Source organism: Nycticebus coucang, chromosome 2, assembly GCF_027406575.1.
Source record: "Nycticebus coucang isolate mNycCou1 chromosome 2, mNycCou1.pri, whole genome shotgun sequence".
Taxonomy (NCBI): Eukaryota; Metazoa; Chordata; class Mammalia; order Primates; family Lorisidae; genus Nycticebus; species Nycticebus coucang.
In genome coordinates, this window is record NC_069781.1 from 83,188,013 (window position 1) to 83,214,197 (window position 26,185).

Below are 26,185 nucleotides of genomic sequence, written 5' to 3' on the forward strand. Positions count from 1 at the left end.
CTGCCCTCCATCAGGTCACTGGCCACTGGAAAATGTGGTGCCAAAGTCACCTCAGCAGGGAAATGAGAGAAGGGGCCCAAGCAGCATGTTGTGAAGAGCCAACCTACAGCTTAGATTCCTTCTACCTACAGTTCGTTGGTCAGACTTTGACACACGACTAATTACAAGGAAATCTGGAAAAATGTTACTAAGAGGAATCATCAGAGGTTGGGGAGGATTCTTGCTGAAAGCAGGCTACAGTGATCAGATACCACCTGGGGGATGGCAGGTGATGAATGAAGAATTTGGTCAGAAATTGAGGGTGATCAGATATCTGGGATGAGGGATTAGGGCTAACCTATCTTAGTGAGATTCTTGCTAAAAATTTGGCTTTGAGGACAGGCCCAAGGATGGGTTTTGTTGAAAGAGCGCAGAGAGGGTCTGATTATGCTTTGGTCAAGGAGAGAATCTTTGTCAGAAGTGAGCACTTAGCATTGTTTCTGATATAGCTAAAGATCATTTTCTCTGAACGTTTCAAAGTACATATCAACATTGAAACAAAGACCAATATTCCCCACAAGCATAAAAAACTGAATGTTTTTTTTTTGTTGTTGCAGTTTGGCCGGGCTGGGTTTGAACCCGCCACCCTCAGCATATGGGGCGGGCGCCCTACTCACTGAGCCACAGGCACCACCCAAAAAACTGAATGTTTTTTAGTATGCTACTTCTCAAACACAGCTGTTTGTTTCTTTACTGAATCTTTATATCAAGGATATAGTATATATTAATATGGTTGTTGCCTATGGCTGAATTCTTCCTCACTCATGTTCACATAAGATATGTTTGAATTATAGTCACATAATTAGTCTTTCTATATCATATTTTAATAGTTAATGCAAGACCCTTTGGTCACATTTTCTTGGCTTTGTTCTATCCATTACAAGGTCTGACAACTGAGTTTGCAAACTCCTCTTAGAAAAAGTGCTGTATACCTCGTTGCTGACTATCACTACAGTAACCTTCTAAGTACTCCGCTTGGGGAGGGGTACACTGATGCCAGCGCCTCGTCCACCCTTCAAAGTACTTTTTCTAGGATGAATTTGGGAACTTAATGATTCAACCTGGTATTCTTTAACTGTAATATTTTGAGACATTATGTAGGTTACTGATATTATCTAAACTATGATACAAGAAATATTTCATTATTTATCCTGAAGACTTAAGAGAAAGATATTGATGTTTTAGTGTTTAAGACCTTTATGTTTTAGAATGTTGCCACAAGCTAAAAAGAATATAACAGTCAATAATTCTTGAAAATCATTTCATATTAGAAAACAAGGGCAGGCTCGGTGCCTGTGGCTCAAGCAGCTAAGGCGCCAGCCACATACACCTGAGCTGGCGGGTTTGAATCCAGCCTGGGCCCACCAAACAACAACGCCGGCTGCAACCAAAAAATAGCCAGGCGTTGTGGCAGGCACCTGTAGTCCCAGCTACTTGGGAGGCAGAGGCAGGAGAATTGCTTGAGCCTAGGAGTTGGAGCTGTGATGCCACAGCACTCTACCCGGGACAACAGCTTGAGGCTCTGTCTCAAAAAAAAAAAAAAGAAAGAAAAAGAAAACAAGGGCAAATAAAAAACAGTTCTTCATGATGCAGGATGATGTTTGATACAAAATAAAACTGTTGTTTTGTGTTTGAGCTGGGATGTGCAACTTGGAATACTACCGTCTTATTCTGTTAACAAAAGACTATAAACTGGGTAGGTTGTGGGGTTTTTTGTTTGTTTTTTTGAGACAGAGTCTTACCCGTTGCTTTCATTAGAGTAATCTGGGATCACAGCTCACAGTAACCTCAAACTCTTAGGCTCAAGCAATTCTCTCATCTCAGCCTCCTGAGTAGCTGGGACTACAGACGCCAGCCACAATGCCTGGCTATTTTGAGAGACAAGGTCTCGCTCTTGCTCAAGCTAGTTTCGAACCTGTGAGCTCAGGCAATCCACCTGTCTTGGCTTCCCTTTGTGCTGGGATTACAGGTATGAGCCACCCAGCCTACTGGGTAGGTTAGTAACAACAGAAATTTATTTCTCAAAGTTCTGGAGGCTGACAAGTCCAGGATCCAGGCTCCAGCAGATTCCGGACCTGGTGACAGCAGCTTTGCTAAGGAGATGATTAACTGTTCACATCTCCTCACTGTAAACTTACATGGTGGCATGGCAAGGCAGCTCTCTGGAATCTTTTTATAAGGGAGCTAAGCCCATTTACGAGGACTCTGCCCTCACGACCTAACCACCCCCTAAAGATCCCACCTTCTAACACCATCACTCTGACAATTAGCTTTCAGCATATGAATTTGGAGGGGACACCAACATTCAGAACATAGGAATCACCAATGAGAAATCATTCATGAGGAACTATTACTGCCAGCCAACTCCCGTGAATCTGCTGAGAAATAAAGTCAAATAAATAACAATAACCATAATAACAATGCTGATAATTATGACTGTTTTTGGAATTGCCCTGTTTTGTTACATCTCTTAAATGTGAGGCTGGGCACAATGGCTCAATCTTATACTACTAGCATTTGGGGAGGCCAAGGCTGGGGTATCACTTTAAGCCGAGAGTTCAAGAAACCTGAGGACTAGTGAGACCCAGTCTCAACAAAAATAGAACAATTAGCCAGGAGTGCTCATGTGTACCTATTGTCTCAGCTACTCCGGAGGCTGAGGCAGGAGGATCACCTGAGCCCAGAAGTTTGAGGCTGCTGTGAGCTACGATGAGGTCATACAACATCTACTGTCTCAGCAACAAAATGAGACCATAAATAAATGAACGAATAATGTCACACCAGATCATTGTCACTGCAGAAAAAGCGCTATGATATTATAGTGGCGTCCTGACTCCATGACTATGTAATTCATGACTTTTTTAAAAGATTTATTATTGATCTAACTTTACTAAGGAGATGATTAACTGTTAGTTTCAATTCCTAGGAGTCTCTTAATGAGCTAAATAAAATGAACTCAATAAATCTCATTAGCTCAATTTGGGTAGTACAGGTAGAAAATGCCACATTAAATTTGTCTTCTTCAAATATTTATATGCTGTGATTCATTTACCTAAGCGAGAAAAGATAAAGAGGAATTTTGAACAACTTGGCCCTGGTTTGGCATATAAAGTCAAATCTAGTTTAACACCCTTCATGGATGTGGGAGTAGTCTGCTACAGATCATTTACAGCAACAGCTTATGCTGAAGTTCATTGCAACCCATGTAACACACTGTGGTGGTGCTACGAACCCAAATTGTTAATATGAGATGGCCCAGCAACTATGAAATACTTAGGTCAAAAAGCACCAAGAAGAGAAAACTGTAATTAAGCCAATAAGCTACTATCTGCAGGTAGCCGTGTTAGCTATGCACTAGCTCATCCTACCTCCCCTCAGCAGGTCCCCAATGTCATTATATTTTTCATCTCAAGAAGAAGTCCACCAAGGGAACCACTTCTGATGTCCACTGCTCTCTGCAGCAAAGACCTCATCAAATTCTTCCAGATACCTTCCAGAGGTCTGCATCTCCCCTAGACCCCTTCACTCTACCCAGTTGGGCTGCAGTTAATGACCTGTTCTTATAACACAGGTGATCTCATTTAGATAAGAATTACAGGAGCTTTATTTCCAGAGTTCATGTCAATAATGTGGCTCTTTCCTTCCATAAGAGAGAGATGAATCATCTTGTTTACTCAATAATCAATGAGAGCTTGGCTTTGATGTCTGTTTCCCTCCTTTGAAGCACAGACCTTTCTTAACTTGACTAAGATAGCTTATGTCAAGGAGGGCAGAGTGCCAAGAAAGAGGGCCAAGAAAGAATACAAACAGTTTTGAGCATCAACATCTAGTGTGTGCTAAATACTGTACTCAACTCTTCAGATATTATTTCACCTATTTGGCACACAAACAAAACAAAACAGAAACTATAAAGTTGTCTTGTTGGGCTCACTTTCCTACTGAGGAAGCAAAAGCATTAAATAATTTGCCACAAATCATATAACTATTAGAACTGAAGCAGAGGCTTGAGCCCAGGTCTATCTAACTTCAAGTTCCCTGATTTGTTTTCTCCTACATTTCTCTTTGAGACTTACTCAGTGACACCCAGCCTCCTTAGCTAAAGTCAACTCTGTCTCTCTGTAGCCTTGGTGCCCTTCCCATGTTTCCAGGAAGATTATGGGGGACACTTCTTCACACATCTGTCCCATATCTTGGGGGCAAAAAATCTATTCCAATAATTCTTCTATATTTCTCAGCATATGCTCAGGTGGTCCTGGGCTGCATTTAGAGAAATGAAGCCAAGACCTGGTGATAACTAAATATTTACACCTAGCTTTTGACTCTGTACTTACATTTAACTAAGTGATTGCCTACCATTCTAAAAATGTTTCTGAACAAGAGTCTGAAGTTGTGCCAGGGAACCCTGATGATGGATATCCTGGGAAATATCTGATTTACGTGTCTCGGATTCTTAAGGAACTTTTCTAGACAAGTCACATAAAGCAGTAGAAAAAAATGATTCTTTGTTCCTTCAAGCATGGTACATAAGAGGGTTATCAATGAACAAGTAGGTAAAATGAGGGAAGTACCCATTTGAGTTGGAGTTTTATCACTGAGTTTCACCAAATTCCAAAGAGCAACATGATTAAGTGGTTACTTGTCAGAAGGATTTTCCTGGGGAAATGTCTGAGCTATTATGTTGAGGAACCGGAAGATTAAATTGAAATGGGTTTGTTCCTGTGTCAGCATTTTTGCAAAATATTCTAATGTGGTCTCATGTATAGAAAACAATAAACACAAGACTTCTAATGAGACCATGCATACCTGCACTTTGAAATGGGGCTAAATACATAAATGAAACCGTATTTACAACAGTTCACATAAGTGAGCCACTAGAGTGTCCAAGCTGACCTCTCTCCTTATGTGTGTGCTATTTGTGGGAGAGAAGTGTTTTCTAACTCAATGTTTCACAAGTATGGCTAATTAACAGAATCACTTAGGAGAGGACTGTCAAAAATACAAATTTTTCCCACATGTTCTGATTTAGTGGGAATCAATTAAGACCAAAGTGCATGTTTTTAACTCCCAAGTTGATTTTGGTTATCCATCAGTTTGTGAACAACTTTGCTAAAAGACTTAGGCTACCTTTTCATTCTTAGGTGTGATACAAGCAAATCTCATTAGAAGTGTTTCAAAGATTGATTCTAAAATACCTATCCAGTAATAGCAGGCTACGATACGTGTTCAGGGAGAAAGTACACAGCAGAAAAGAGATCACTTAGTAATAAAGTGTGTTGGTGGCACCTGTGGCACCTGTGGCTCAGTGAGTAGGGCACTGGCCACATCTACCAAGAGTGGTGGGTTTGAAATCAGCCCCAGCCAAACTGCAAAAAAAAAATAGCCAGGCCCTATGGCGGGCACCTGTAGTCCCAGCTACTTGGGAGGCTGAGGCAAGAGAATCGCCTAAGCCCAAGAGCTGGAGGTTGCTATGAGCTGTGTGATGCCACAGCACTCTACCAAGGGCGACAAAGTGAAACCCTGTCTCTAAAAATAATAATAATAATAATAAAGTGTGTTGTCCTAAATAGACTCAGATGACATTTCAACTTCTCTACTATTTTAGCTTTGAAAATAAAAGTGCAGTGATGGTTTGGTTTCTCTTCATTACACAGAACAGTGCCCTGCCAATTCACCCAGGGCTATGAGAAGATATTTTGACTTAACATGGTTGTAAGATACTACCCTTGAAACTCACATTTCTTGGCTTGCAAATCATGTATCGTGCAAAGTATGATGTCTTGAGATTTTGGTATGTGTTTGAGAGGAGTGGGAAATGGTTATCAGGAAAGTCCAAACTACAATGACAAGGCAAGTTATATATATTTTTTGAGAAAGAGTTTTGCTCTGTTTCCTGGCTTAGAGTGCATGACCTCAGCCTAGCTCACAGTAACCTCAAAAAACTCTTGGGCTCCAGTGAACTTCCTGCCTCCTGAGTAGCTGGAAGTCCAGGTACCTGTCACAGGCCTTTCTAATTTTTTTTCTATTTTTTTTTCTTTTTTCTGCAGTTTTTGGCCAGGGCTGGTTTGAACCTGCCACCTCCGGCATATGGGGCTAGTGCCCTACCCCTTTGAGCCACAGGTGCCACCCATTTTTTTCTATTTTTGGTAAAGATGGAGGTTTCACTCTTGCTTAGGCTGGTTTTGAACTCTTGAGCTCAAGTGATCCTCATGCTTCAGCCTCCCAAAGTAGTAGGATTATAGGATTGAACCACTATAGACCTATTGAAACAACTTTTTTTTTTTTTTTTTTTGTAGAGACAGTCTCACTTTATGGCCCTTGGTAGAGTGCCATGGCATCACACAGCTCATAGCAACCTCCAACTCCTGGGCTTAAGCGATTCTCTTGCCTCAGCCTCCCGAGTAGCTTGAAACAACTTTTAAAAGGCCTGTTTCATTGGGTTTCTACTACATATCACACATCTAGCTCATTTAAAACACAGCTATTGATTCTTAGTTTTACAAATGCATGCCACCGAACAATGAACTTTATAGTAAAGTTTGAGATGCTATATAGAATTCAGTACCAAAGGTTATGGTCAAACCAATCTGGGGACTTCTGTATAAGGGCTGCACATCATTGGGTAGATTTGGATAAGTGTGAAAATTGCCTGGGGTCCTTAAAGATGCCTTTCATAGTCTAGGACTATGCTATGAATAGAGTAACCAATAGCCACTTATAACTAGTGAGAACTTGAAATGTGGCTAGTCTTAGGGATAAGTCTGAGACTTACTCCAGGGAATTGAAGATAAAGAATTTAAAATATTTCAATTTTTATGATGATTACATGTTGAAGTGATGTTTTGGACATATGGAATTAAATAAAATATACTAAAATTAATTTGACCTTTTTGTTTTAAAATGTGGCTATTAGAAACTTAAAAATTACATATTGGCTTAAACTAAATTTCTATTGAACGCCACTGATGTAGGGAATTTAAAGTATCATCAGCTATTGGCACAAGAACCACTGATAGATAGTATTTGGCAAAAGTAATTTAAAAGTTTTCTATTTTTGGCTCGGTGCCTGTAGTTCAAGTGGCTAAGGCGCCAGCCACATATACCAGAGCTGGCAGGTTTGAATCCAGCCTGGGCCTGCCAAACAACAATGACAACTACAACTAAAAAACAGCCAGTGTTGTGGCGGGCTGCTATGGTCCTAGATACTTGGGAGGCTGAGGCAAGAGAATAGCTTAAGCCCAAGAGTTGGAGGTTGCTGTGAGTTGTGATGCCACAGCACTCCACTGAGGGTGATAAAGAATCTGTCTCTAAAAAAAATAAAAATAATCAATTTTACACAAGTTAATTATTTTCGTAGCTTATAGATTCTTAGTTTATCAGTATGAGGATTAAATGAGCAATTTTCAGAAGGTTTTTTTTTTGAGACAGAGTCTCACTATGTCACCCTGGATAGAGGGCGGTGGTGTCACAGCTCACAGCAACCTCATACTCTTGGGCTTAATTCTTTTGCCTCAGCCTCCCAAGTAGCTGGGACTACAGGCTCCCGTCACAACGCCAGGCTATTTTTTTTGTTGTTGCAGTTGTCATTGTTGTTTAGCTGGCCCGGGCTGGGTTCAAACCCACCAGCCCTAACCACTGTACTATGGGCACCTAGCCCAGAAGGTTCTCTTCTGATTCCCACAGTTTAAGAGGAATTTTTTCACAATTTTTTTTTTTTTTGCAGTTTTTGGCCAGGGCTGGGTTTGAACCCGCCACCTCCGCCATATGGGGCTGGCGCCCTACTCCTTTGAGCCACAGGCGCCTTCCAAGAGGAATTTTTTCAAAATATACTCCCTGGTTTAGGAAAATTGTCAGGAAAACTCTAGCTTGGACAAAAGGTAAAGTTTGAGATATCCTAGTCAGCAATTAGTCAGGTATGTGTCATTACAAAAGTTTTGAGATACACAAAAATCAAGAAATGTAAAATTCATGTGGATAGAAACCAATGAAGCCCTCCCAGCAACACTAATAAGCCGAGCCAAGTTGAAACTTGCATGGGTGAATCAGAAGGAATGTTGTCAACTGTGTTTCTTGAAAGTTAAATAATGGACCATAACATAGTCTGTCTCAAAACCTACATATTAGAGCATTCATAATGTTTCCTGCTGGGAGAGAGCAGAAATACTTCCCAATTACTCTGCTTCTTACCCTGTAAGACTTTGTTCCTGGTTGTTTTGTAAAACATACATATGTTTGTATATATGTACATACACACACACCTCAAAGCCAAATAGAAATGATCATATATTACTACTCAGAGAATTTAATAACAGCAATTATTAAGAAATACAAATGAAATAAAGTACTATACCTTCCACATGTTTGCAAAGTTTCTTCCTACAGACAAATTCACACCAATTCTAGGTTCTGATGTTTTTAGTTTTTTGGGGGGAAGGGGGACAGAGTCTCACTTTGTTGCCCTTGGTAGAGTGCCATGGCATCACAGCTCACAGCAACCTCAAACTCTTGGTTCAAGCAATTCTCCTGCCTCAGTCTCCCGAGTAGCTGAGACTACAGGTGCCCACCACAATGCCTAGCTATTTTTAGAGACAAGGTCAGTCTGGCTCAAGTTGGTCTCGAACCTGTGAGCTCAGGGCAATCTGCCCACCTCCCAGGGACATAAAGTGAGACTATGTGTCTTAAAGAAAAAAAAAAAGTGGTCATGCTGCCCCAGATATGCAAAAAAATCTAATTTTCATGCCAACCAAATAAGCTACAGTATACCAAAAACAAAGCTTGTTTAAACATAATTTTAGCAGGCATTTAAATGACACAAGGCTAATGGATGGGTGACAGATTTTTTGAGACAGAGTCTCAAGGTATTGGGTAGAGTGCTATAGCATCACAGCTCATAGCTCACAGCAACCTCAAACTATTGGGCTTAAGCAATTCTCTTAATTCAGACTCCCAAGTAGCTGGGACTACAGGTATCCACAACACCTGGCTATTTGTCATTGTTTGGCGGGCCCTGGGCTGGATTCAAACCTGCCAGCTCTGGTGTATGTGGCTGGCACCCTAGCCACTTGAGCTACAGGTGCCAAGCCTGCCTATATTATTTCGAAGACCTAGTATGGGGTAGGTCTAAAGGAAGGATTCCTCAGGAAATCTGACTCGAAAGGAAGCACTTTTCTCATTAGGGTGGACATGAAACCAGAACACCAGGATGCCTTAAGACAGTTTTCTTTAAAGAAGTGCTTGAGGTTCTGTAAGAGCAGATGCAGTACCAAGAAAATCTAAATCATCTGTTTACATGGCATTCTAAGTCACGTTTGAACATGTTTAGAGATGGGGAGGGAGAAGAGGGAAGAATATTATGTAGCTGGGCAGCGTCTGTGGCTCAGTGGGTAGGGCACCAGCCCCATACACCGAGGGTGGCGGGTTCCAACCCAGCCCGGGCCAACCTGCAAGAAAAAAATAGCCGGGCGGTGCCTGTGGCTCAAAGGAGTAGGGCGCTGGCCCCATATGCCGGAGGTGGTGGGTTGAAACCCAGCCCCGGCCAAAAACTGCAAAAGAACCCCAAACAAAAAAATAGCCGGGCCTTGTGGTGGGTGCCTGTAGTCCCAGCTACTCAGGAGATTGAGGCAAGAGAATTCCTAAGCCCAAGAGCTGGAAGTTACCGTGAGCTCTACCGAGGGTGACAGAGTGAGACTGTCTCTAAAAAAATAAATTAAAAAAATATATATTATGTAGCAAGAAACCATTTGCCATTAACAGTGTTATGCACCCAGGATCAGTCTTAAATTAACTCAAGACACTAGTATTTGAGTTTGTAGTTTTTTTCTGGCTGATCCCAAGCTTTAAAAAGGTTAAGTGGGGCAGCGCCTGTGACAGGGTGCCAGCCCCATATGCCGGAGGTGGCGGGTTAAAACCCAGCCCTGGCGAAAAACTGCAAAATAAATAAATAAATAAAAAATAAAAAGATTAAGTGCCTAAGTTAGTGCTATATCATGAACAGTTCTCACAAATTTGACTAAAATTTAAGAATGTGCTAGAAAGGGTCTGGGCATGGTGGCTCATGCCTGTAATCCTAGCAATCTGGGAGGCCAAGGTGGGTGGACTGCTTGAGCTGACCAAGTTTGAGACCAGCCTGAGCAAAAAGTGAGAACCCATCTCTACTAAAAGGAGAAAAACTGAGGCAAGAAGATCGCTTTAGCCTGAGAGTTGGAGGTTGCTGTGAGCTACAATGCCATGGCACTCTACCCAGGGCAACAGCTTGAGTAGAAAAAAAAAAAGAAAAACTAGACAGGCCTTGTGGCAGGCACTTGTAGTCCAACTACTTGGGAGGCGGAGGCAAGACAATCACTTGAACCCGGAAGTTTGAGGTTGCTGTGAAGGACTCTGTGGGCAACAAAGTGACACCCTATCTCAAAAAACAAAACAATAACAAAAGAATGTGTTAGAAAGATCACATAACTACAGAGGCCAATTGATAGCCAATTCCTGAATAGCCTTGCTTACCAGTCATTTGATATATACAACTTAGGTTTTATATTGTCAATAAAAATAATCAGAAAAAGAAAAGATTAACCAACTAGAAAATAATCCTTTCATCTTGCTGTTTTTGACCAAGTATCATATATGAAGTATGACTTAACATCAGTACCCATACTAAAAAGAAAGTAGCATTTAGTATTCACAGAAAAAATAAGACTCTTACATTTATGCCACAAAATGTTAACTTTTTACTTCTAGGACTTTAACAGAAAGGCACGCTGGGAGAAAATACAAAAACAGTACTCTTTGTTTTCATGTAAATTAAAACCCAATATTTGTGCATAGAAATAGCTGCAACTATTAAATGGCACTGTTGCACTTGTATGCTTGTTTATAAAGCAAATTATACAAACACAAGAAACTGCTTTGTGAAATTTCAAGTTTCATTAATAGCCTGCTGCCTCACCCACAGAAACTCTACTAGGTAGTTTAAGGCTACAGAATCTTATTGCTAATCAGCTAACAACCATATCCATCACTCTGCAAAATTATAAGCTAATACTTATGGATAAAAACGACTCTAAGAACCTTGCATTTAAACAATCAGATGAGTCAAATTAAGCCTCTGTACATATTCAAATGTTTACATTATGTGGAAAAGATCAAATAACCTTTCTTAGGAGTTACCTGTGAAATATGAGTCTTTGAAATGGAGGATAAATGGACATGAGGGGCTTTACTTTCCAATGTTATTAATTCACTTTTGAACTATGTAAATGTATCGGCAACTCTTCAAAATAAAATTGTAACAGTAGTATGCTTAACATTACTATTATTTCGTAATTGCCCCTTTTTAGTTACTTGCTAGGAACATCATTTAATGCAGACATCTGCAAAGAAAGCCTTACTGAAAAGAATGATTCTCATCACTTTAAGTCACAAAATCTTTAGCTTTTCACTATGCAACGTAATGTATAACTTATCTTGCTAGTTTCATTTTTTTCCTAAGTTCTTGAAATCATTACTATAGGACACTAAAACTAATAGCAACTATGTTCCAAGCACTGTTCTAAGTGCTGTTATCTTCACACTCAAGTAGTTACCACCCTCACTTAGCAGATGAAGCACCCTAATGTGGGCCTAAAATCACTTGCCCAAAATGATTGGTTCCAGGGTCAACAGTCTTAACCACTACATGCTATGACTCAAAAAATCCTTTCCTTTGTAAACTAATGCACAGTGAGGAAACCTTATCTCAGACTTTAATTTTACCAGACTTGGCCCATTAAAGATTAAATTTGAAAAAAAGGAATAGCCCAATTGTGACTTTTTCATTTATAAATTAGATAACCTGGCTTGTACCATCACATTAATCTGAAATTAAAGAAAAAGGGGCAGCCAAGTCAGTCAATTTGTCATCATGGCCTGTCCTAGTAAGATTTTGGGGGAAGTTTTGCAAGTAGAATCAAGTCTGCTTAAGAGAAATAGTAAACTCAAGTGCATCTCTATACTCCAAAGTTAAAGCCTGTTTGTAATCTAGAAATTCAGATTTGAGTATGAATGGATAGAACTGAATCTTCTGACATGCCTTACACACTTTCCCTTTTCCCAAATCAATGGACATTCTTGACAAGTTATGTCTAAATCTGTTCTGAATTAATGTTTCTTATACAAAGTGACTATGGGAACAATTACTGCTATCATTTCCTGCTACTTCAGACTCATGGAGCCTTTAGCCTCATTGTCTTTCCATCTAATTATTTTCCCACATACCACTGATTTCATTTTAAACTTGACACTCCATTCCCGAGAAGCAATGGTTCTATACTCTTGGCTTCAGTTACCAAGTGGACAAAGTATGCCCATAACTGTTTATTCCTTTTGCTTTCCATTATCTGGCACGACACCTGGAACATGTCTATCTTAGGATGAAATGCAGAATAGAAATTAAACATGACTTTTTGTATACAATAGATCTTGCCGCCATTCATCTTCAGAATTTCTTATCGTGTTACTTTTAAAGCAAAACATGCAAAAATGAGAAGGAAACTTAATTATGGCCTTTCTCCTGAGTTTTCGGAATAGGCGCCTTAAGGATCAAAACAAACTGCCTATCATGTTCTACGTTTGAAAATGTTTCAAAAATTTTTTTTTGTAGTGTTTGGCCGGGGCTGGGTTTGAACCTGCCACCTCCGGCATATGGGGCTGGCGCCCCACCCCCTTGAGCCACAGGGTTTCAAATGACTCATAGTTCTTCACTTGATCAAATTCAGGGATAGCAAAGGAAAACAAAATTACAATGTAGCCATGCAAAGTCTAACATTTTCTAATTTTCCCTGTTTAGTATTCTAACTATGGCTTAAAAACCCAATGAACAAGTGGAAGTTTCCTTCTGTACATGGCTTTTATTATTTACATAATACAATATAGCATCAATGCTGAATAGCATGATTATGTGCAATACATAAATATGAACTATCTGTACATCTGCAGATCTAACTCAGAACTAAAGTACATAAAATTGAAAGCAAAACTGAATGCTTTAAGAATGAAAGTAAAAACTAGGACTAAACACTGCAATAAATCAGTAGTGCCTTGTGTACATACTTAACTATTTACAGATGAAAACAGGCATTACCACAACACTAATCTAACTATACTCATTTATATATAAAAAAACACGTTTCATACATCACAAAAAACCTTCCATTATAACACAGAAGTGATATTACCAGACAAGCATCAGTGAAGTATACTGCCTTTTCTAGTTGTTATTGTACAATGCTGTAGATAATGCAGCCCATGCAATACACCCAAGAACACTAGAGTCCTACACCCAAGTACAATTAATATGATAAAGCAGCCCTCTGCAAGTGGTGCTGGAAACCACTAAGGAGTCTACTGCAGCCATGTTGGTTATGATTTTCCATGCAGAAGGGTACAGTTACATTAAGAACTGAAGTCTTTAAAAAGCTTTAAACATTCTTTCTTGAACCAAAACATTCAACAAAAGATGCACATGAAAAATTAACTGTTCAGATACCTTTGCAACTTAAAATTCAGATGCATGTTATTCAATAGAGCTGCTGTATGCGAAACGTAGTACTAACTTCTTCTTGTAAACAAATTCTAGTGCAGTTCTGTGCTACACATTTTTAGCAGTGAGAATAATGCAGGTATCTTCTGGTGTAGGCCAGCACAATAAGCTTCAAAGATTATCTCAAAACCCTGCTGTTGCTTGATGGTTTTACTTATAACCAGTTGCAATGTTTACCTTTCACTGAATGTCTTATTTGACAGTATTTAGAAGACCAAATTAATCAGGCTGAAATGGCACCAAACAATGGTTTCGCTGAAAGGTAGGTAGGTCAGATCATCTTTATAGCTTTCTTCCTGCTTCCAAAGAACATGTGGAAATTAATAAGGTGAAGTTTAACTACATATGGTAGAAGTAGACTGCCAGTCCTTTTCTGGTGTACCATAAAAAAAAAAAAAAAAAATACAGGCACATTAACACTAGCCAAAGATTATACCTCAATTACATTCCCAAAAGGCAGATATGCTGCAAACATGCAGAGATTTCTTTTATCCTGTTTGGCACATGGAAAATAAATTTTGTCCCTATTATCAGTGTATTTTACTTCACTGTGTAGATTTTCATCCAATTTTATTGAGGGGAGGGCATATACATTTTATAGGGCTGTATCTATCCAATTCTGCCTGTAACAAACACCCAAACACCCTAAAATATCAATTATAAGACAGACAATGTAAAGTAAAACTCTGGAGAACATCAAAGGAAAATGGCCATGCATCTGCTCTTTAATGTTTTCCTACGATATATTAAAATAAAAACAAAGTTTCAGTCTCTTCACAAGTAGTAATTTATATTCTCTGAATTTTTTCAGCCACAACAACTGGATTCTCTTTTCTGATTTTTGCTGCAGCTTCTGCTTTGTAATCATAAGGACAGTTGTGCTTGTCAGAGTAACGATGAAGTCCACAAAACAAATTTCCACATCGGCAGTCAAACCCTGCATAAGTAAGGGGAAGAAGTTACTTTGGAAGGTGAGGCAAATAAGTCTTCATCAATATAGAAAGAAGCCAGATTGCTTTGTTACACAAAAGATAGCCAACTGTTTCTTCAAGTGAAAGAAAATTAGGGAAGGAACCATAAATTTCTGAGAATTCAAGGAACAAAAGTGAAAAGTTCCTAGAACACCTTTTTTTTAAATTATTAAATCATAGCTGTGTACATTAGTGCAATCAAAGGGTACAATGTATTGGTTTCATATACAATCTGAACTATTCTCATCAAACTGTTCAACATAGCCTTCATGGCATTTTCTTAAGTTATTGTATGTAGACATTTGTATTCTGCATTTAGTAAGTTTTGCCCGTACCCCCTAGAACATTTTATGTTTAGCTCAAAGTAGGTCCTTAGTATTATTTTCTTTTGAGACAGTCTCACTATGTCACCCTCAGTAGAGTGCTGTGGCAAGACAGCTCACAAAAACCTCAAACTCTTGGGCTTAAGCGATTCGCTTGCCTCAGCCTCCCAAGTAGCTGAGACTGTAAGTGCCTGCCACAACACCCAGCTATTTTTTTTTTTTTTTGTAATTGTCATTGTTGTTTAGCTGGCCGGACGGGTTCAAACACGCCAGCCCCAGTGTCTGTGGCACTACTGAACCACATATACATAACTACTGAGAAACTGAGAAAAAGGCACCAAGCCAAGTGCTTACTATTAATTCAGCTATATTTCCCCTAGGTGTACAAAGAAAATCAAAAAGGACGATTTCTTTTTTTTTTTTTTGAGATATTCTCGCTATGTCACCCTCAGTAGAGTGCTGTAGCGTCACAGCTCACAGCAACCTCAAACTCTTGGGCTTAAGCGATTCTCTTGCCTCAGCCTCTCAAGTAACTGGGACTACAGGTACTCACCACAATGCCTAGCTATTTTTTTGTTGCAGTTGTCATTGCTGTTTAGCTGGCCTGGACCAGATTCAAACCTGCCAACCTCGGTACATGTGGCTGGTACCATAGTCACTGTGCTATAAGCGCCAAGCCAAAAAAAAAAAAAGGATGAATTTTTAATCTAATAAATTAATTTAGAGGCTCAGCTCAGTGGTTATGGGGCCAGCCACATACAAGGAAGTTGGCGGTTGGAACCTGGCCCTGGCCAGCTAATCAACAATGACAAACTGTAACAAAAAAAGTCGGGAGTTGTGGCGGGTGCCTGTAGTCTCAGCTACTTGGGAGGCTGAGGCAAGAGAATGGCCTGAGCCCAAGAGTTTGAGGTTGCTGTGAGCTGTGCTGCAAACAGCACTCTACCGAGGGCAAGGTAATGAGACTGTCTCCAAACCACCCCCCAAAAAACAAACAAAAACAAACGAACAAACAAAAAAATTAGAGGCCCTTAAGTTACTAATAAAGGGGTTTTCATTGCTTTTAATTGCAGTCAGCAATATATGCATTGTTTTTATGTGTTCTGTCATACCTGTAAGACCAACTTTCTTTCTACACATGAAGCATCTGTTCTTCTTTGGTTTGGGCAACTCAGGAGCTTTTTCTTCATTCTGAGAAGTACTTGGCTGAGAAACTGATGGACTGGGCTGAGTGACAACTGAAAAATAAGGATAAAAGGATATTAATCAAGAGTTCATGGGCTAACAGTTATCTAAAGTCAAAAGATGATTCTTAGAATGTTCAAGAAGCCTTTCTTAATAATAGGAACTTAAGAGGAAATAATAGAATTTTCCCTTTTTAGTTCTGAACTTCTTCCAACCTGAGAATTTTCTGCCATTACCATATTACTATTTGGTCCTCTAAATTTTATGCAATGATCACTTCACTAAAGAAATTCCCAAAATCCTGATACTACTGTTTCAAACAGTTGGGAGATGTTAATCATATGCTTGGTTTTCTATATTGCCATTTTCTACATGCAAATTTCTCAATTAGGGCAATTCAAATTCTACTTCTCAGTAAATAAAGTAGACATTTCCAAGGCACTTGACTACAGAAGTCATTTAGATTTTGTACTTACTAGAAAAAGAGATCCTAAAGATATTACTGACAAACAAAACCAAGGCCACCAATCCCTAAATCAACTTCAGATTTAAAAATTCCAAAATAAGCCTGGGCATGGTGGCTCACGCCTATAATCCTAGCACTCTGGGAGGCTGAGGCAGGTGGATGGCCTAAGCTCACGGGTTTGAGACAGCCTAACCAGAGGAGACCTATCTCTAACTAGCTGGGTGTGGGCAGCACCTGTGGCTCAGTGAGTAGGGACCCAACTCAGTGAGCCACAGTGAGGGTGAACCAGGCCCTGGCCAAACTGTAACAAAAAATAGCCAGGTATTGAGGCAGGCGCCTGTAGTCCCAGCTACTTGGGAGGCTGAAGCGAGGAGAATTGCCTAAGCCCAAGAGCTGGAGGTTGCTGTGAGCTGTGACGCTACAGCACTCTACTGAGGGCAACAAAGTGAAGCTCTTTATCTGGGAAAAAAAAAAAACAAACAAAACTGGGTGTTGTGGCAGGAGCCTATAGTCTCAGCTACTTAGGAGGCTAAGGCAAAAGAATTGCTTGAGCCTGTGAGTTTGAGGTTGCTGTGAGATACTGACTACCAAGGGTGGTAAAGAGTAAGACTGTCTCAAAACAAACAACAAAAAAACCCCCCCAAAATAATTACTGTGGCATTTTCATTAAGTGTTATATTTACATTCTCATAGGCAGAAAAATCAGAAAGATTTTTTTTTTTTTAACTTTCTTTTTAAAGATTAACAAGTAGTCTTTAGAAAGTATTTGTGGAGCTTTTTTTGCAGAGACAGAGTCTCACTTAATTGCCCTTAGTAGAGTGTCATGGCATCACACAGCGCACAGTAACCTCCAACTTCTGGGCTTAGGTGATTCTCTTGCCTCAGCCTCCTGAGTAGATGGGACTACAGGCGCCCGTCACAACGTCTGGCTATTTTTTTGTTGCAATTTGGCTGGGGCCGGGTTTGAACCCGCCACCCTCAGTATATGGGGCCAGTGCCCTATCCACTGAGCCACAGGCGCCACCCAGAATAAATTCTTGAAAGTACTTTTACTCTGTGACACTTATCTAAAATGGACACAAATTTGGACCTAGAATAAGGTCTAAAAAATTCCCACCTTTCTTCTACCTAAAAAGAGCTTTCAGTTTTAGTTTATACAGAATGTCAAAATGAACAAAAAATATCAGATTACTGTATTAAAGCCCACATTACAAGTGCATTAAATCAAAATATCAAAATTTACTTCACTCATACATATAAAATGCAACACCTGAAACATTTAACTCTTAAGATTTTTAATATTAATCCAAACCCTAAGAATAGCAAATTTATGCATGCAATGCTGAAATTACTGCCTAAATGCCAGCACCTAATACCATTAACATATATACAACCTCCTGGAGTAAGCTGACTGGTTTAATGACAACTTCTTCTAGAATTCTGCCCAAATTTATAATTCATCTCCATTAGCTTACTTATCCACTGGGATTGATCGTATTATATTAGACAAACAACAATATTCCACCTCCTACTTATTCCTAATAAGCTATTATGACCTTAACTTTTCTTGATAGTACAAGAGTAAAGAATAATCTATGGCAATAGTTGGGGGGTGAGGGGAATCAACCATTTCACTGGCTACACCTAAAAAATGCATAGCCATTCCTAAGACACCATGAAGGGGAATAAAAGAAAAATGATACAAAAAAGGCAAATTGCAATGAACCACAGAATGCCTAGTAATAACAAATGTAGACTAGTTATATCTCTAACATTAGACAAGACTATTTTTCCAAGGTCAGTAATTTAGTATGGAAAAAAGGAAAAAAAAAAACAACACACACATACATAAAAGGCATCACAAGCATAGTCAGGTTTTGGTCAGGTTTTTTCCGAAGAATGAAACATATCAAAATACAAAAATATAAATAAATTCACCTGCTAAACTTAAGAATCTGACCTTAACTTTGTAAGATCAATACAATACACATAAACTTGGCTGTGGGATTATCCAAAAGCAACCCTCCAAACCAGTTTAGACAACCACTGATACTATTTTTTCAGAATAAAGATACACTGATTTAAAAAAAAAAAAAAAAAAAAGACCAAATTGGTAGAATAAACTGTACCTTCTATAAAATGCATAGATCTTATTCTAGGGCACAGTACAGGCAATTCAAACAAGTGAGTCTTCTGGTAACATAATAGCATTTTCTGGTGTGCTACGTAAGCAACAATCTCAAAGTCACCATCTCATGAAAACCAAAATGCCTTCAAAAAATTTGAATTTTCAATTCCCACAGAATGATAGGGATCCTGTACTTCAAGTTTAACTTTTAAGTGTTCTATGTTATGTTACTTGAAAAGTTGTGTTTAACATTGATGACATTAAAACTCAACAGTTACTACTTTTAATTATATAGTTTTTCTTTATGGCCTTGAAATTTAAGTTTATAACACATCCAGTCTCTACATTACAAAGTTTGCTGACTGAAGGGCAATGGAGGCAGGTAGGATAGGCAGAGAAGAGGGTAAAAAATATGACTATTTTACCTTTCAAGATACTTTAAAAATAGATAGTTCTTTGTTTGGCCTGATACTTTATAAGCTCTTCCTTCTCTTTGGTCCTTCAATGAGAAGGAAAGAATTCTCCCACAAACGCTTTCTGGTGCTACCAAATTCAGAACTGAACTAGTATTAAACAAAAAGCATACCTGGCTCTGACACCTCTGTTTTCGGGGTAGTTATTTTGTCCTCTCTTGAAATGCTCATTTCTGTCATTTGCTGAGTTACAGGCAAGGCAGCCACAGGCACATTTCTATTTGAGTTCAAGCAAACAGTTATTTTTAAAGATGTTAAGGGTACTTTTTGAGATGAGTAAGTTTTCAATTCAGCTGTAAATTATGTATTATTTCCAACATGGTCAAATGGAGCTAAATAACCTAAAATTTTAAAAAGGATATTATTGGATGTCCAGAGTGATTGAAAAGAAAACAATTTGATAAATGGCTCATCAACTCAAGGCTGCATTATTTGTATAGGTTACCATCTTCTATTATAACCAAGTAGGACTTTTTAGCTATGCCTGTAACTTGGTTAAGGGCAAAAGAGGCAGCTTTGCGAAAACACCTGTGTGGCACTGTAATACAGTTTGCAGTCTCTCAACAATCCCTAAACCTCAATTACAAATAAAAACAGCACAGCATTTCCAACCCATTAATTATCCTTGAGGGGGTCAAGGAATACAATATAACATATGTATTTACTCAATGACCTAAGAGTCACATATTAAAGGATACAGGAATTCCTAATTGTGTAATGCATGCAAAGCTAAGGGCATTTAACACGTTACCATCTTTATTATTGTATGGTTTGTACAGACATCTTAATTTCCTCTGTATCATAAAAATTCTGAAATATTAAATCTTACCTTGATTTTTCAGATGTGCTGCCAGCAGCACCTTCACAGTTGTTTAAGCTAGTGTCTGCTCTCTGTACAGATGCAGAATCTGAGGTAGGACTGTTGGAACCACTAGCTGTCCCTGTTTAAAAAAAATAAAGTTTGTAAGGAACCAATCAATACAACAAAAATTCACTTAGTATCAAGACTTAGTAAGTAACAAATACTTGCATTTAATTTAAGCACTTTCACTGTGCTGTAATTCTATACTTAAATGAGTATCCAAAAATATTAAAAAGTCATATCCAGTGAACATTAAGTATAAAACAAAATCCTCAAAATAAAAAACTGAAAATGCTTGCATATAGTCATTTCTGATGCAGTCATGTCAAAGACTTGGGCTCTTGTCAAGTCTTCTCTTTGGGCTTTCAGCATTCTCAGTCTTGGACCCCACTTCTTGGTTTTATGTTTTCTGTCCACCAGTTCTTCAAATGTGCTTTTCCTCAGAAACAACTTACCCATTGGGCTCATTCTGCCACTATTCTGCTGTCTCTGAAGATGTTCTTTGTAGCAAACAGAACACATTCCATTTGTTCTAGGATTCCCATAAAAGCCACATCCTGTACTACACAGCATGGGCCCTGGAGTCTGGTTAGTCTCCTGAGCCATTTTTCTGCTATAAGCAAAACAAAACAAAACTTTAGAAGTTAGCATGTCATCAAAATAAAATCTGTAACAATCACCAATGTACCTTTGTTATTTTTAAACAAACCAATTTCTAAGAAAGGCCACAATTGTGTTAACCATTAAAAAGAATAAAGACTGGCTTGCAGGAAGGAGGGCACAAGCCACACAAATACAGGAGACCTGCCAGGTTCGAATCCAGCCCAGGCCTTCCAAACAACAATGACAACTACAACCAAAAAATAGCAGGGCGTTGTGGCAGGTGCTTATAGTTCCATCTACTTGTGAGGCTGAGGCAAGAGAATCGCTTAAGCCCAAGAGAGTTTGAGGTGGTTGTGGGCTATTGACGGCTTAAGATTCTGTCTCAAAAAAATAAAATAAAAATAAAAACTATTTTGTTACCTTTATAAACAATTTTAGGACTAACTCCATAATTAAATATTAAATTTTATTATTTTCAATCCCTGAGGTCTGCCAGGTATCAGGGTTATGTTTTAATTAATTTGGAAAACTAGTATCTGAGTTATTTTCTGCTTTCCTGCAGTATAGATCCTTCAACTTGTGTTTTTACTTAGATGGCTAAAAACATTAAATGAAACTGGCAAATGGGGGAAAAAAGCCTATAATCATTGACTCTTGATAAATCTGAGTTCTTCAAACTGGCTGAATACTGGATCTAATCCTAAAGCTTTCTTAAAATACCTTAAACATACTCGGACCCCATCAGTAATTTAAGAATTCTGCTGTAAGGCATAGCATCTATACTTTTTCAATGCTGAAATATCTTTACAGAAGACTGGTAAAAGAGTTTGTAGCTTTTTCTGCTATCCTGGCACAAATGAAATTCTTTAAGAATTTAGGGGTCAGCAGCTGCTTCTGAAACTCCTTTTTATGTTGTGCATTTGAGGTGTGAAAATTTATGTCAGAGTACTTTACAGTCACTGCCTAGGAACCTGAAACTAAAAATTATGAACCACAGATTTGTCAGCCAAAGGCTCTTAATTTAACAAGTGCTTGCCTTCCTCAAACCAGAAAAATGAAACCTTCCCAAGTTCAAATACAGTAAAAGAAGACAATACATAACCTTTAAAAGTGGTGAATATTTAATGCTAGATTAGCAGAATAAACTTTACCCAGTGAACATACCATTGCTTTTCCAGAAGGCTTGCTAAATTAGTAAAATATAGTTATACTGAGCTAAATTTAATACCCTTTCTTCTAGCTAACAGAAAATATATATTTAAGAAAAATTATTTTTAAATGACAATTGTGGAGGGTTTTCATGTCACCTTATTTATAAACAGGATGTTCGAGTACTAGATTAAAGGGAAACTGTGCTTTAAACTGTCAATTTTCCAACTACTTCCAACTACTCAAAATACACTCTGAGTTATCAAAAACAGTATTTTAACAAATAACTCTACTAAAAGAGGGAAAGGGGTCAACCAATTTTACCTAGCCTGATGTTGGTAATTATTCCCCCCAAACAATTTAGTAACAGTAACCTTCCCTTTTGTTAGCAAAAGTACACTAAATATTTCAAGTCACTCAAGCTTGTATAAAAAGTGATCAAAATCTACAACTTATTTCAAACAATAGTATTAATTTGGCTGACACTGTCTCTTTAAATAATAAGTAGAATTTAGCTGACTCATTTTGGAGCAGGGTATTATAAACATTTCAACATAACTTAGTTTATCAATAAACTCAGCTAGGTTTTTAAATGTTGAGTATAAGCAAAATATGATTCAAATTATAATTTACCTGCATGCCTAACATGCACAAATTATGTGACTCTGCCCCATGCAAAAAAGTTGGTCACTTCCTTAAAGCCAGGTGAATTATGCTAATTCTCGCTTTCTTTTTTTTTTTTTTATTTTTTTTTATTTTTTTTTTTTTGTAGAGACAGAGTCTCACTTTATGGCCCTCGGTAGAGTGCCGTGGCCTCACACAGCTCACAGCAACCTCCAACTCCTGGGCTTAAGCGATTCTCTTGCCTCAGCCTCCCGAGCAGCTGGGACCACAGGCGCCCGCCACAACGCCCGGCCATTTTTTGGCTGCAGTTTGGCCGGGGCTGGGTTTGAACCCGCCACCCTCGGCATATGGGGCCGGCGCCTTACCGACTGAGCCACAGGCGCCGCCCTAATTCTCGCTTTCTATACCAACACTCATTGTCTTTAAAAGCAAACTGGCCTGTGTTTAGGATCATCAATCCCTGTTAGTTTTAGTTAATCTCATCATTTATGTTTTACATAAATAAAATGGTGGAGACCCCATCAAAGGATTTCACCCACTTTGACATACAAAGTAGTCCACGTTTCCTTGTTCAGAAAACATCTACCTCCATTTTATTATAAATAACCTTCAACTCAACTCATATACACAGAAACACCAGCACATGGGAGTCTCCTGCACAGCTTCCCATCTTTAGATTTCCCCCCCTAGAAAGTCAGCGTTTAAATGCCATCACATGTGCACAGCTTGCTTTAATATTTCTCAGAAGCTTAGATCACATGGGAGGGCGCTTCAGCCTGTCACAAGGCTGCAATGTGACAGGCTGAGCTGGATGGAGGCTCTCACATAAAGCCTAGTCAACAGGGGCCTCTGAAATCAGCTTCTATTTTTATCTCAGAGCCTGCCAACTCCTACACAACCAAGAATTAAGGATGAAGCATTCATATATCTAACATAACAGAGAAACAAAATAAAAACGGCTGTTAAGTCTTTCTTCTTCTAATGTAAGGAGGACTAGGGAACAATTTCAAATTCAATCTGTAAGATGCAAGCATCATTAATCACTCATGAAGCTAAAATGGTCAGGGTTGTTTGTAAAAAACCAAACAAATAGGGCAGTGCCTGTGGCTCAAAGGAGTAGGATGCCGGCCCCATATGCAGGAGGTTCAAACCCAGCCCAGGCCAAAAACTGCAAAAACAAAACAAAACAAAACAAAAAAAACCCAAACAAATAATCCTTACATCTTAAATCAGGTGGCAATTACCTGAGGAGTGATGGGGGGTGGGGAGTCTGTGGTCACCCCTAGGTACTGCCTTTTCCTCCCCCTTGAAGGAAATTTCTCCATTTCTATTTAGTACCTTCTAAGTAGTTAGAAACTTAATGCATGTTTGTGTTAGCACTATGAAGGAATAGCTGGTATTTATATATTTTTTATAAACTTTACAGCTTCCTCCAACTCCTAGCCACAAGAAAACCCTGGTGTATAACAATGATTTTCCAACCCCAAATCTGAATAAAGGGCTTTTCACCTATGGAATATTCTTTCAGGTGGGCAGGGTGTTTTGATAAGGCAAGAACGCCTACTCACCTGGGAATTGAGATCTGAGTTCTAGTCTCTAATCTGCCACTAATCAGTGACCTTGGGCAACTCCTTACTCTTCAGATCTCAATACTTTGCCAAATGGAGTAGATTGATTTCTAAAACCTCCCTTTCAGGCTTATTATGGGGTCTGAGATACAACACAGGGGAGAATAAGCCACAAATTCTTTAAATTTGGGGGAAATATTTTAAGAAAAAAATACTGGAAGGATAAATTGCACTATTTTCATATAAGGGGTCCTGAAAATCCCACTATTAAAAACTACCTTAAAATAAGGAGTAAAATAAAATTCCTTTACATTTTATAAGTTTGCAAATTACCTGAATCCCAGCCTTAAGAACGGGGCTCTGTGACCTACATACTACTTTATTTCCTTAGATTTTTTAGGGAACATCCAATCAATAAAGATAACTCGACCCTTTCCCCCAAACAGCTTCACAAAGCGTGTGGAAGCAAGCAAAAAATTCACGTTCACCAGCCTAAATACACGAAACAAAGAGGAAGGTGCTCCATTTCCTCCACGAAAGGGATCTTGGGGGACAAACGCAGCAATGTGAGGAAAACTAAAACACAAAAACCGAGAACCCTCAGCTCCAAGTTCCAGAGGATTTGGGAACAAGTTAGGGTCCCCCGGTCCCCTCCACCCCTCTCTGTGCAAAGGCCTCACTCAGGAAGAGCCCAACAGGGCCTCTTCCAAAAACCACTGAGTCATGCAGAACAGAGCTCCGCAGGCCTGGCCGGCCCCACACCCGCCGGCTCCGCGCCGACTCCCGACCCCGAACGGCTCTCCCGAGTAGAGAGAGGGGGTGCAGTGGGCAGGGGGCGCGGTCGCCGTCTCGGCCTCTTTGTTTCTCCGGGTCAGGCTGTCCGCGGTGGCGCCGAGGGCACGAACGCGAGCGCCTGGAGGCCGGCACCGCGGAGCTGCACGCCGGGCATTGTTCCCTGGCCCCGGTGCGAGAGAGGCGGCGGCGCAGGGAGCTGGTCCCGGGCCACGACGACAGGATGACGCCTCCGTCTTTGTGCTTCCTGAGTCGGCGAGCGTGCTCCCCTCCCCCGGAGGCCGCCATCAGCGGCCTCCTCTGGCTTCGCCGGCCGCCCGCGGCGTCCGGGTCCCCTTTCCCCCCGCCCAAGGCCCGGCACGAGAAGCAGGGAACCCGCCCCCGGCTCCTCGCCACTCACCCTGCAGGGGCCCAAATGCAGGAGCCGGGCTCGCACGCGACGCCGGCGCAGTGGGGCCGAGCCCAGGCCTCCGGGAAGGGCGAGCCGGACGCCCTGGAGCCGCCGCCGCGGGCCGGGAGCGAGTCGAAGTCGCAAGCGGTGGAGGCGCCGCCGCCGCCGCGGAGTCTTCCTTTGTTCCTGAAGCAGCGCCGAGCGCAGCCGGGACACGCCGGAGCTCGGGAAGTGGGAGGAGGGAGGCGGGGGGGCAGAGGAGGAGGCGGAGGGAGGACCGGAGGCCGCGGCGGCTAACGCTGCTCGAAGCACTTGCCCGCTGTCGCCTCACGCCTTCAGAGGCGGCAGGAAGGGCCGACTAGGGGACTAAGGGGAGGGCGCACAGCTAGGCCTCAGCGCCGTGAAGGCCCACTGATGGCGCCGTCCGTCCCTTCTGCCACTGCCAGGGAAGGTGAGGGGCTCCCGGGAGCTGACGAGCCGGTACAAGAGATGCACACAGCTCCGCGACCCGGCCGACTGACGCGCTCCGCCCGGCGCTCAGGGGGTGAGGGAAAAGGGGAGGGGGGCGGGGCCTGTGCGTCAGCGAAAACCCCGACGGCGGCGGCGGAGAGCGCAGTGACGTAGCAGCCCGGGGCTCCGCCCCGGCTCCCAGTCACTGGGCCTAGGAGGCGGGGCCGAGCCTGGCCGCGTTGCAGTGGAGCGGAGCGGAGTCACTGGCCGGGCGGCCTACCCCTGGGTGGAGCTGGAAAGAGCGAGTCCTGAGGAGGATGTGTTTCTATTTTTAACCCAATTGTTCGCCCTCAGCCTCCCTCCTTCAGATTTTGTCCCTCTAGCCCGTTTTTTTGCTGTCTGAGTTCTCACGCTTTTGTCTACAGCCGTAAGCAGACATTTCCCTCCCTATCCCCCCAGTAAATTTATTTTTTAAAAGAAGGATTCGCCTCCAGAAAGGTTGATGGCTTCTGCGTCTTCTGTTTTGTGCAACCTCTTCAGTCCCCACCCTCCTCTTTTTACTTCCAAAGTCCAGCCTGGGCATTGCCCGGACGACGC

At 40.6% G+C, this 26,185-nt stretch overlaps 1 protein-coding gene across 1 annotated transcript; it reads right to left on the reverse strand.

Moving 5' to 3' along the window:
- Positions 1-12,894: 12,894 nt before the first annotated feature.
- ZFAND5 (zinc finger AN1-type containing 5) lies at positions 12,895-25,439 on the reverse strand. Its single transcript, XM_053575002.1, has 6 exons — positions 25,148-25,439; positions 20,467-20,624; positions 19,979-20,090; positions 19,263-19,366; positions 16,010-16,135; positions 12,895-14,543 (listed from the first exon to the last, which is right to left on the reverse strand). The coding sequence occupies exons 2-6, from the start codon at positions 20,615-20,617 to the stop codon at positions 14,395-14,397; spliced, it is 642 nt and encodes a 213-aa protein (XP_053430977.1). The 5' UTR covers positions 20,618-20,624; positions 25,148-25,439; the 3' UTR covers positions 12,895-14,394.
- Between the last annotated feature and the right edge of the window lie 746 nt (positions 25,440-26,185).

Excerpts from the sequence above, each read along its gene's own strand:
- ZFAND5 (XM_053575002.1), bottom strand. The coding sequence starts at position 20,617 with ATGGCTCAGGAGACTAACCAGACTCCAGGGCCCATGCTGTGTAGTACA. Across the intron at positions 16,136-19,262 it reads AACAGAGGTGTCAGAGCCAG|TTGTCACTCAGCCCAGTCCA; the intron begins GTATGCTTTTTG and ends CTTATTTTTCAG. Across the intron at positions 14,544-16,009 it reads AAAGAAAGTTGGTCTTACAG|GGTTTGACTGCCGATGTGGA; the intron begins GTATGACAGAAC and ends TTACTTATGCAG.